Source organism: Opisthorchis viverrini (genome assembly GCF_000715545.1).
Source record: "Opisthorchis viverrini unplaced genomic scaffold opera_v5_203, whole genome shotgun sequence".
Classification (NCBI taxonomy): Eukaryota; Metazoa; Platyhelminthes; class Trematoda; order Opisthorchiida; family Opisthorchiidae; genus Opisthorchis; species Opisthorchis viverrini.
The window spans coordinates 928,751-941,346 of NW_008751859.1; the positions used below are offsets into that span (position 1 = coordinate 928,751).

General features: G+C 43.6%; 2 protein-coding genes across 2 annotated transcripts in view; one reads left to right on the forward strand and one right to left on the reverse strand.

Annotated features, from left to right (window-relative positions):
• The window catches only part of T265_14486 (hypothetical protein), a gene marked incomplete at both ends in the record, with an annotated part of 9,869 nt that extends 9,330 nt beyond the window's left edge, over positions 1-539 (forward strand). Inside the window, one exon of the mRNA XM_009173860.1 lies at positions 440-539. Coding sequence (XP_009172124.1) covers positions 440-539 — 100 coding nt within the window. The remainder of the gene's footprint in view (positions 1-439) is intronic.
• Positions 1-9,126, reverse strand: part of T265_14487 (hypothetical protein) — a gene marked incomplete at both ends in the record, with an annotated part of 11,297 nt that extends 2,171 nt beyond the window's left edge. The window contains one exon of the mRNA XM_009173861.1: positions 8,935-9,126. Within this exon, the coding sequence (XP_009172125.1) occupies positions 8,935-9,120 (186 nt within the window). The remainder of the gene's footprint in view (positions 1-8,934) is intronic.
• Between the last annotated feature and the right edge of the window lie 3,470 nt (positions 9,127-12,596).

Here is a 12,596-nt window from a genome sequence, read left to right on the forward strand (position 1 = left end):
CTCGAAAACAGTCCGATTTGGGTTCAAGTAGAACATAAGGTTGACGGAAAGTCGGGAACTGCGCCTACCTGATGAGCCCAAAACAGGAGGGCAATACCGGTCGTGGGCTGTCGGAGAGTTTCCAGCAATCTTGTTAGTAGTTTCTTTTATTAAAAGCGGTACCTGCTTGACGAAACACAAGGTAGCTGGCAAATCTGTCCGGTCTTGCGGCATAGGATGGGCTTAGTCCCCTAGTCTCTATCGACTTTGCATGTTGACTGAACACCTAACTGTAGACAATTGACGAAACTCACCTGGTCGAACACTATACCACGATAGGGCAGGTAAACTGTCAAACGAAATAGGAGACGGCTTTTACGCAGTGCGTTTGGTCGAAGACTCACTCGGGTCTCTCGTTGACACCAGCACAAGTTTTTGTTGATGATAATTTTGAACATAGGTATGTGCTGCTTGACTATTGGTCTGCTCGCCGAGCTTGGCAGTTGGATTGCGAACGTTTCATCAACCACTTAGGTGACATCGTCAGCGCAGTGTTGAATGGGTGAATTCTTCCTGCTTCGCCTGTGCTAATATGGTTTCTAAACAGCATTGGTAGCTCTAAAGCGATCGTCTAAATCCAAGAAGACAGTGGAGTATAACAATTCCCTTGGGGCAATGTTCAAATACTTGATTGCAAGAATAAGACGAGAAATATAATTTGCCGGAAAATGATGCTCCACACAAAACTCGGTCAATAAACACATCGACATTGACCCAGTCTATCAGCCATCACAAAGACTGCTCAGTAACGGGACTCTGAGCACGTGGGAAATCAAGAGGCCCAACCACAATCAACGGATTAATCGGGAGAGGAGAAAGAAAACTACTAAAAATAGAAGGACACTGAACAGACTAATCAGGTTAACAAAGCAAGCAAAAAAAAGCCCACTCACAACAGATGAACAGAACTGCCGAATTGAATGTGCTGCTTATAAACCACATTAGCACAGACAGAAGAGGGAGTATTCACCTAGTCGACGACGGACTGATGATGTCACCTCGATCGGTGATGAAACGCTTTCAAACGCCAAAAGTTCGACGAACAGACCAACAACCAAAGAAGTTGGTATATTTTCTCGGATTGCTATTTAGTCTTGAAATCAGCCGCTGTTTGACTGAGATTAATACTGGAAAACGTCACTTGAAAAGTCCCACTGATTTGGTAGTGTTTACAATCTTCTCCTTGGGAATATTTGTTTCGGCGATAACCGAGCCGAAAACGATGCATCGCGCCTGAAACCGCCAGTTTTTGGAGTGTACTTTTGAACCTTTAGAACCAACCTAGGTCTTCTGGTACAAACAGTTATATTAGATGTGGAGGCTAGCAAAACCGATATCGTAACCAACAGAGTTGGACCAAAAATAACTTTAACGAAATTCACCTAGTTGCATGTCAATTTGTTTTTGATGAGAACCCAGCTAAATCTCTCGTTTATGACGTCAAAGAGTTTTCAGCTTCTATACGGAAATGACATTGCCTCTCAGCCACTTCATCCGGTGGAAGAAAAACTGGCGACAAAATCTGCATGCTGCTGGATATGCTTTCAAAGTTATCAGGAAATCTTCAATTCATGCAGATACGAATGAATCGTGTGATGCTCACGCTAATGTCAAAAAAGTTTACTCAAAGCATGCTCTTTTCTGGCTCGAATCCCTCATCGTCATCATCTAGGCGAAGCAACGTGAAATAAATACGCATCTCCAAATATTTGTTTCCTTACAAACAACTATTTAGAACGAAAACAATTGACCAAAATTATCCTTTTGACGAAGCCAATATTTCACTTAATTTCACGAAACGATTCCGCAGTTTACTAAAATATCTTCGCAGAAAAAAAAACAAATTAGAGGAGTTAGCTCTCTTAGGTCTTGGATCAATTTTCCCTTTTGTGAGTTGAATGTGCAGGAACGGTCTTTAGACATTTTCACCAAAATTGCCGATGCCATAATCTCCCCCTACACAAACATTTTACAGGAAAGATGTCCGAAAGCTACATTAGCGCAACTCGGTCCCTCTCGTCAGCAGCACTGTGGAATCATCGATCGTCACAATTGATCGTCACAAGCAGGACAGTTACTGGGTCGTCGTTCGATGCGTCGGGCACACCAATCACATCGCTCAAGTGTGAACACATTCGCCTGTTCAGACGCGATAATTCAAATGCGTCCAACGTGCGTTGGTGGAGTGGTGGTTACGCGTTCGCCTCGCATGTCAGATTCCCAGGGTTCAAATCCCGGCACAGCCATTGGATATGCACTACTGATGAGCGCTAATAAGAGCGAAACTCGAGTCCAGTGCTTCCGTTTGGTGTGGACTCACCGGAATAATTACGCCAGAACAGGAACACGACCATTCAAACGAGAGTGATGTGACTATGAACAAAATAGCTATCCCGCAAAACTCCAAAATTGCACTGTGGAATTGTTCGCAAAACACGGCCACGGTGGACTAACGTACACGTAACCTACTTCTTACTTCCGCTATGTGACTCGATCAGGATGGTACTCGAACGTATCTGGGTTGAAGCAACGACTTTTCAAATACTGTCGATCGCTTTGATATGTCAGCATATCAGATTGGTTCACCCGACTCGCGATGGCTTTCGGTATAGCAGATGTCTCGCATCCAATCACCTACAGTTTTGAGCGGATAATTCTATATCCTTAACTATGTTTTTGGAGTCGAAGCCATCAAGAACGTCGTAATGTGAACTTTTAGGTTGTATGACTGGGAGACAAATGTAATCAATGATGTCATGATAACCACCAGGCAGATTTTGGGACTCCTTGCTTTTAACCAGTTAACGATGCTAAAATTGTTTAAATCTGCGGAATCAGATGTAGTTATGCTAGCAGAAGGAGAGGCATCCAAGTATACAACGGCCCTCGGAGACAATCCAGCTGAGTGCTCTGACGAAACTAAGCAACTGGTGATTGGATGTCGAAGAAGCGTGACTGGTTATTGTGTCATAGCACAAGAACTCATGATCACGCAAGCCCGTGTCATATTTGTAAGAGGGGATGACAGCATGGGAACATCAGAGCGGGCGAAACCTTTAAGGGAGACCCTGATGTTCAATGAAAGCACCCCAAACAAGGTTGCTCCAGGGATAAGGCTAACTCAACTTTCTTGTCGACACTTATTTGCCTGGAGCACCTCCAGTTTTTCCCATGCTGTACTTCGAATAACCTACATGATCACATTAAAAACCACTTGGAGCAAAATCTTCTCCAAATGGCTCTGAGATTCCTTGTATACCCCAACTTGATGTGCTGCTCCAAAAAGAAGTTCAGAAGTACGCATAATCAGTCTGTCTCCCTAGAACGACTGTGCATGGTCCACACGAACTGTTGATAGTTGAGCCCTCTTGACTTCTGTGTTATTTCCGAAGTAACTGACCTTTCAGTCACCCAAGATTTGAAATAAAGTATTGACCATTTCGCCCTTCTTTAATCGTGTGATAACTCATATCTAGAATGCATGGTTTATTTTGCTCATCCCAACGCTCGTGAAACATGTTCGTGGTAGTTATTTTCACCAAACTTCGATCTGATATTGGGCTTGGTGGATTGAGTTAGTGACTTCCACATACAATCCAAATAGTGTGTCAGAGTTATACTCTTCACCCACAGCCTGGCGGAGTGGCTTTTAGCCGACGGAGTTCATACTGTAACCATTGTTTGCCGAAGAGAGTGTTGTTTTCCATGCCCACTTCAGAGGGGCGTAAACAGAGAGGTGGCCAACCCTTGACTTGGCAGAGGAGTATGAAGGAGATCACGAAACGCTTGGGTGCTGTCGGTGCTACTCGCCTTCCAGGATGGGGACCGCGTGATCCTCACTGTGCCTGGTTGGAGACACTACAAGATATGGCTGCCAACTGATGTCAGTGGCGTTCCTGTTGTCAGTTTCTATCCAGATTGCCTGAGTGAATGTCTGGAGGTGTAGGCATCTCGGAATGATCGTGGTAAGCTAGCACCAAGTCTCTCCCCCGTCCACCTTTACTCTTTTCTTTACAATAAGGCTTTCAAATAAATCATGGTTTCCAGACATTGAAGCATCATTGATGATGATGATAATGATGATGATTATACTGTAACCATAACCGAGTATCTGAGACTTTTGTTGTCAAGACACCGCAGATGAACTTTCAGAAACATTAACATCAGCGAACCAGTTGGGAGTATCCGCTGTGGCACAGCGTAAAACTTAATCTTTGCTGACATCTGGTTTTTTCACATTCGTGTCTCTATCTTGATATTTGGATTCCAGAGAAAAGTATGGATTCTCTTTCCGTCTGGCTAGTGTAACCTGCTTCAATATAGTGCCCGAGGGTAATTTGTTTAAACAGAATAAACGAAGTCAGCACATAAAATGCTTTGGCGTAAATGCTTCGGCGTGCTGTGTGCGTACCTTTGTCAAAATGCAGGCCTGCACCCAGCAACTTAAGAATAAAATGAGGGTTTTGAGCTTATCACAAGTACACCATATGGTATAGCTATCTTCCTCTTCGTATGGTGTCAAAACAAGTTATCTGCTTCAAATAACCCGGACGTTTTTTTCACAGACATTCTGAAGTGCTCGATAAAACAGTGAACAGACTAACTGTCAAGCAATCAGGGTTCCTTGTTTCTAACCCGTTAACGATTCTAAAATTGTTTGAAAGCTGCAGAGTTAGATGTAATTATGCTAGCAGAAGGAGAGGCATCCAAGTACACAACGGATCTGGGAGACAATTCAGCCAAGTGCTCTGACGAAACTAAGCAATTGGTGATTGGTTGTCGAAGAAGCGTGACTGGTTAATGATAGTTCGGACGTAACGATCATGCCATGAAAGTTCATGACACTATGCACATGGAGATATCCAAAATCAAGTGGTCTCGTTCGATCAGGATTCTCCATACAGGAACGTCCTTCAGGACTAACTGATTTTATTGCTGCGATTTTCGTTCGCTCACACCTGCTTCCCCTGTGGTGTATAATTGCCCCGTTGCATTTTAACCAAGGGCAAATGTAAAGTGACATACGAAAATGTCAGCAGACTACGGCCAATTTCACCGCCAGTTGCTGTCAACAACACATCTAAGCGCTTGGGTCACGGTCAACGACCGTAGTCGCAACCCACAAGGATGATGATGCATTGTAGAGAACAAACTGTTTGATGATGTTCAGCAACCTCATGAGTAGTGTGTCCCATCAAGAAAATCCCATACTTGCCATTCGTGGTCTGATAACGCAACAATAATAATTGTTTGAGAGTAAAGTTCCATAGGAGCGTCACGTAATAATCTTTTTTTAAGAATTCCAGGCATCATATGTAGTATTATGTATTCTGACAGAGGATGATAGTCCGGCCCATCTCCAAAATAGAAGGGTGTATCACACGGGTTATAGGGTTTCCTATCTACCAGGATCTTGTATTTTCTGCTAAATTCACTCAGTTAATTCGACATAAAAGTGATGAATCGTTAATCCAGGGTCATGTGTTGTTCATCCTCAATACTGTCAAGTTCATACATTGAATATTTCCGAGTCCAACCGCATGAGTAGCGTAAACGTATCCACCGAAGTTCTTCACCTGAAAACCTAACTCTAAGCGTCACTAGGTGGAATACATTTGCATCAGAATCACCTCTTACAATAAAACAGACAAAATTGTGCTTTCCAAGACCCACGTGCCTACTTTAGTCTGTTTAATGTGATACAATCAAAGCATCAACATACTGCAACATCGTGCGTAAAATGTTCTCATCTGTGATCAGTTGGATGTGTCCAAAAATCTACAAATTCTGATGGTATGCGCTTTTTCCAACTCCGGATGAATTAGAAGAACGCCATTATCGAACATTCGGATAGCCACTCAAAAGAACCTACCCATGACTGAGGCTACCTAGAAAGTTACAATAAATTCAATATTTCCTCGTCTACCGGTGATACTTATGTACATGCGTTCGGTCCCTAAACACTGAAAGATTTCGTCCTTCCCAGAAGCCACTTGAAGCCCTAGGCGTCCCAAAAGATAATGCCTTCTGATCAACAGCATTTGTCACGAATGATCATTCAAGCCCAGTATTGACCACCCACCATAAAAGCCATGCCGGCAGGTAAGCAAATCGCCAATCGACTGATCAGCGTGCTGCCCTCTGAAGGATAAACGTAAGGCTGGAATGGTTGTGCAATGCCCTAGTTAACCAGGTGCTAGCAAGCAACCCTTCAAGTTGGTCTGGTAGCTTCCACAACCTGTTACCCAGGTTTCTGCTAGCAACTCCATGAGTTAACTAATCACCTGCTCCGTGTAACGCGCAAACAATGCAACTGACCGAGATAAGATGTTGATGCATGTGTGAGAATAGTGATAACACGAGTTCCTAGCTTCAGGCAGAGAAAAATTCACATAGTTTCGGTAGAAGCCACATTCCCCTGGGAATAATCCATGGGCCTCAGTGCCTAACTTTATAAAACCGCTTATTTCAATTAACTACTCATGTTTCACAAGTAGTACGCCTAAAAATCAATTGAAATGTATCAGTGCCTCGTGGATTAATAGATTTTGTGGTCTCAAGAATACAGGTTAATGGACAGACTTTGTGGTCTCAAGAATACAGGTTAATGGACAGCTGTAGCACAGTGTAAGGTGCATCAAATCCAAAGTATGACAGGTTAATAGGGACTGTAACACCCGTCAGAATGATCGAATTCTGCCCCACTCCATACGATTCCGCAAGCATAAACTACTGGGTTGGAAAAAAACGGTGAGGTGGCTTACTTTTCACCATCGGATTGCAAAACAGGCTGATATAGTTAGGCAGTAGTGAGCTGGGAACAAGAAATGTTACTGAAAAACGGACATTTTACACGTCTACGCACTACCTTCGGCTTAATGATTAAACGATGTGTCAGAAATATCGGGAAGCGACAGTCACGTGGAGAAGTCCCTGAGATTAACAGTGAATGGAAAGACAGATTGAACCAACCAGATGATAGATACAATGGAAGGAAAATTTGAGGCCATGGATATACGGACTTTAATGACCTTTTTGGAGTATCTACCCAATGAACGTGGGCCGAAAATTCTGCTCACATCTGACTAGGACCCGGCAGCATTGAACCGGTAGCACGATGAACCGATGTTTCGCAATACAGTTGGAAGTTACATCCTTCAATCGATACCCACTACAGATCACAATAGAATGGAATCGCATACAAGTTTAAACACATTGGAAGTATTAAATTCAATAGTCAGCACTTGGGTTTTTGTGACCAAACGTGCGCGAGTTGTGTATGAAAAAATTTAATACAGTTTGATCGCAGGTGTCCACTGACAGCGCATATTGGAATGAGCAAGACTTGAGTGTTACTCTCAATTCTAGGATAGCATTTATTCTTACAGTCTGTACGTGCACTTCAACAAACACTGCGACTCTTATTCAGTAGAAGGTAAAGTTCAATCGAATGCATCATGGTAGGACCCCATCTCAGTGCGAACAAAACACACTAACTTCGATAAACAACGCTCTTTTTGTGGAATGGGGAAAAATCGAACCTGACGTGTTTCAAATCGATTTTATTAGCATGTAGTTAGTTAGCATTCTGGTTCGACCATAAGTCCGTCGCCAGTGCTACTCCAGTAAAAATACACGTCGTTTCCATTCTGTTAGACTATTTTACGCGTTGCTTTCCAGTTCTTTCGTACAAAGTTGTGCGTGCCCATTGACTCAAAGTGGAGCTCAGCAGCCACTTCCTAGCTGTGAGCTTGCAGTATAACTATGCTTTGGTTGGAGCAGCAAGAATGGCGGTCAGAGTGAATTTTGTATCAACTGGCCGGCTTCAACATGTAACCAAGACCCATGGTCGCGTTTTTAGGAGCTGCATCTGACTAAGTTGCTAACTACTTGGGCTTGCTCAGTAACACGGTGACAGAATTGTTTTTCATTCCTCATCAGCAATCGGTTGTCATGTTTTTTTCGTTGTTCCGTAAGATGGTACGGTCATGTTATTTTTGGAAACAAAACGACAAAAATGGGTGCAAAGAGCATATTTGACGAATACGGATTTATACAAGACTTGACAAATATGTGAACCTTTATTTCTCTAAACTAAGCATCATAGAAAATTACACGGCCATTGTGATTTTTGGCCTCAGATTATGATATAGTTCGCCGAAAAGGAACACAGGCCGCGTTTAGTTCGCTGAAGTCATGTCCTCAGCCAAAACCATCCTCTAGCCGATAATTTCAAGGTGCATTACGTCCTGCCTATTTGGATTGAGACGGGCCACAAGATATTCCTCAACCAGGATTCACACCTTTTCTGGGAGATTTTCAACTCCACCAAGTCATCCACGCCGGCACCGCTTGAGTGTCACTTTATTACCATTTTGAAGCTTCGAGAATCCTTGTTCATTTAACACACTCTGTACGGTTTAAGGCTAGCTCAACTTTCAGATAATCAGCAACTTATGCTGTTCTATTTTCGGAGAAATTTCGCCACCCATATTTCCTCTCCAGATGGGCAGCTCCTCTAGATGTAATACCCTTCAGGATGGGATGATTTTGACAAGCAGAAAATGGTTTACCATTCAGTGCATTCTAATAAACCTTCCGGACTACAAATTGAAACATATTATGGGAAGCATGTGCTCACATCATTCATGATCTGAAGCTCTCGGGAAATACACTCATTTGCTAATCAATTTGGTTTTCACGAAAGACTCTAATTAATCTCTCGTTTATGATATTCTACAACTAAATGTGCTGCATACAGGCCACCTCATGCTTTAGTTGGTACGATATTCGAGATATCGCAGTATATTTTCCAGAAGGAAACTACTCACAAGGTTGCTGAAATCTCTACGACAGTCCACGACCGGTTTCACCCTTCTTGGGGACAGCGCCTACCTGATGAACCCCAAGAAGAGCGAAACCGGTCGTGGACTGTCGGAGAGTTTTCAGAAACCTCGTGAGTAGTTTCCTTCTTGAAAATGCACTGCTGTCTAATGCTGTTTGAACTAAATGCAGGAACGGAGCAGGAATGAAAGAGGATACGCAACTGGCGGCGAGTAGGTAATAAACAGACTTGTGCATATTAGGCTATAGAAAAAGACAGGAAAAAAAGAGGTAAACTACCGCCGATAGATTTAGTCAATGCAACATGCACATGTCGAGCAAGGGGGAATATGACGGATAAACGCATCGGTAGATTGGCTTTATACGTCTGCTGAAGGGATGACTGGTTCGCTCACTTCCGTGTGCCGGTGTTCACCCATGGGACAGTTTCAAAATTTGTGCAGAAGGCACGCCAGCACCAGATTAAAAGTTATGTAGACTGATGGTTAAACGGATGCTCTCTACGCAGCAGTAGAGAACTGTCTTCAGAGTAGTTCCGGCGTGAAAATAACAAAATCCAGGCAGGTAATTTACTTCTTGCCTGCTGAATGGACTAGATTTGGAAAACAGCCAATCCCATTTTTTTGCACAAGGATGCTTCTGTTCTCGATTATCTTTGATGTTGTGACTCTCAGTAATCAGTGATGTTTCACTATCGTATTTCAGACAAGTGGTCTTGATACAATGTAAAAAAAAGTTATCACTCGCACCCAGGGCGAACAATCGTCTGATCTGTCAAATAGTCAGAAAGGTGAGATATGTTAAGCCGTGGATTCTGCAGTTTTTCGCAAAGTTTTGGACCATGTACGCAAGGCAAAACCTTGTAAAAGCGTGTGTTGACAGGCGTTGTCGATAGAAAACAAGGTTGAATTCGCAAATTATCCCTTTGGACGCTGGTTCGAAGCATCGATCCACATAGCCGTGAAACCTCCAAATATGATCTTGGGCTCATTTGTCTTTCTCAGCACCCTAGCACCAGCACAATCACTCCTGGACCATATGTCATATTCGACTGATCAAAACTTCTTACACCAATAGAACTGTGTGGCCGACCGCAGACTGAGTTCCATCAGTGGTGTCATCAAAACCATGTAGACGAGGTCAAGAATAATCCATAGCTTTTAATTCCGGAATGTTTCCAACACCCGGCAAAATAACACCTTCATCGGATGCAGATTTCGGGCGGCATAGCACGCCGATAAGATGTCCAGAGTTCACAAGCATCGGTCACTTTCAGAGTGCAGAACAATTTGGCATACAGATGGGAGATGTGGTTCGATATGCCGTGTTCATACACTTTTGGACAGGATTTTACACTCCTCTAAAACCGTATCAGCACAGTTGGCAGACTTTAAAGATTAGACAGCAATCCAGGGCGACACTGGTCAGTACCCGGACACTATGAAACAGATGGGACGAGATGCTGCTTCACTAACGATACACTGAGGGTCATTGGGAGCAAGAGGAGACTATGCACACGAATAGAGGAACACAACACGGTCGTCAGGAGGCATGACCCCCTGTCCTTGATATCCATACACGAGGACCGAGAAGGCCACAAATTCAATTTGGAAAACGGAAAAATTTTGACAAACGGAGGCACGAGACACGGGAGAGAATTTCCGGAAGCATGCCACTCCACGGGAAATTCGGTCAACCGGTGCATCAAACTGGACCCAATTTACGCACCCCGACGTGCAAAGGACCAACATCTCAACCGGAAAACTCAAGGAGGACCGAATATTGGATTCACAAACAACGAAACAAGGAACTCCTTGGAGGCAAATCAATAAAGGTCATAACCCAGGACTCGAAAGGACAAAGATCACTCCAGCATCGACTCGATTACGACGGCAGGGGATTCCAAGCTCAATGGTCACGTGGGCATCGGCGAATGGGAATACAGGACAACTAAGAAACCAATGGAATCGCCCAACCGAACAACTAATCGCGATCAAAGGTCATCCCCTGCTAGCAGCACGTATATTAACACACGCGCAACACTACCCAGCGCACAACTACTAACCCACCGCTACGCAAAACTACGCTCCCCAAACCTCGATTGGTGATGAAACGTTTGCAATCGAATTGCCCAGCACTAAAGCATTTTCGAGAGTGGTATCACCGACAGACACTTCATTTCGGAAGCACACTGGTCAACTGATCAGAACTTGTATCAAAATCAGAAGGCGAGATGTTTGGACTACAGATGGATAAATCGATTCTATGCGTTAGTTCTACTGCGTTGATTGCAAGGTTGCAATATTTCGTGAGTGACTGCAGACTCCAAAAGGATAGACTGGCTGCCGAATAAAAAGATAACCCCAACTTTTAACGTAGTCCAACTGTTTCTGGAGAACGCAAATATAAAACAGAGTTAACTCTGTGGTTTCTCACCACTGAGGCTCAAGTACCTATGGGAAATATCAGATTTAACTATTTAGTGGGTTACTTACAGCGAATATTTTGTTTTCGAGCGCCATATCCTGAGCCATACATATCGCTTTTACTGGAATACAGTTGAAACTAGCTTTAAGAGGGGTAGGATATGGCATGATATCTGCCAGGATGAAAATGATTCATGCTACATGATCCTGCCCATCAGTGGACTGCTTCCGTTGCTCAGGCGCGCTAACCTCGCTCACCCTGCAAGTCTTTGTTACAAATTTTACACAATCATTAAGATGCATAGGTCTTACTGCCTCCGTGTTATTTCAAAAAGCCTCGGAAAGGTACCTTTCCCAAGTGGGACCTGAACGCGGTAAACCTCACAGTAAAATGCACACTAGTGAGTGTACCAGTACAGGCTACTAATCACAGAATTCCCCTAGGATCAGGACGTTACAAACAGCTTGTGATACTACTGACAACCCACAAAACCAGCCGGCTCCATCCTGTCAGTGGACCGAATGTGGTATCTAAAATGACGAGTCCGTCTTTCCAAACCGCTTCTAACATGTATGTCGCCCATAACACCTAACTCCGTAAATTAGATTCACCTTTAAGCAGAAGTGATACACATGACTGTAGCATCGCTGACATGCGCTAACGAAAATGGACCAGAATGCAACCGCCGTCTGACTGAATTTGGCTTGGTGTTAGTATAATTGTGAAAGCGTGTTTGTCTCAGACAAAACTGAAGCTCAGTATTAAAAATGCGGTAGCATCACACCCTAGATGACACTCATATCAAACGGTAAAACTCAGGGAACAAGAATCGTAAATAACTGCCTTACGTCTCATTACTTTGTGATGTTCCAGTGTAAACAATCCGTGCTCAAGAGGTTTCCACAAATTTCTTCGAATGGAGCTCGTGTTTTCAGGAGGACTCTTGAAAAAACAATTTCTGCAGTTTTCATAAAGGAAACTACTCACAAGGTTGCTGAAAACTCTTCGACAGCCCACGACCGGTTTCACCCTTCTTAGGGCTCATCAGGTATGTGCATTCCCCAAGTTTCCGTCTACCTTATGATCTGCTTGAACCCAAATTGCACAGTTTTCGAGAACTACACTCACTTGCAAATCAATTCGGTTTTCACGGGAGACTCAATTGAATCTCTCGTTTATGCTGTTCTCCAGCTGAATGTGCTGCACACAAGCCGCCTCATAATTCAGTGGGCACGATCTCCGAATCTCCCGTGAAAACCGAATCGATTTGCAAATGAGTGCATTTC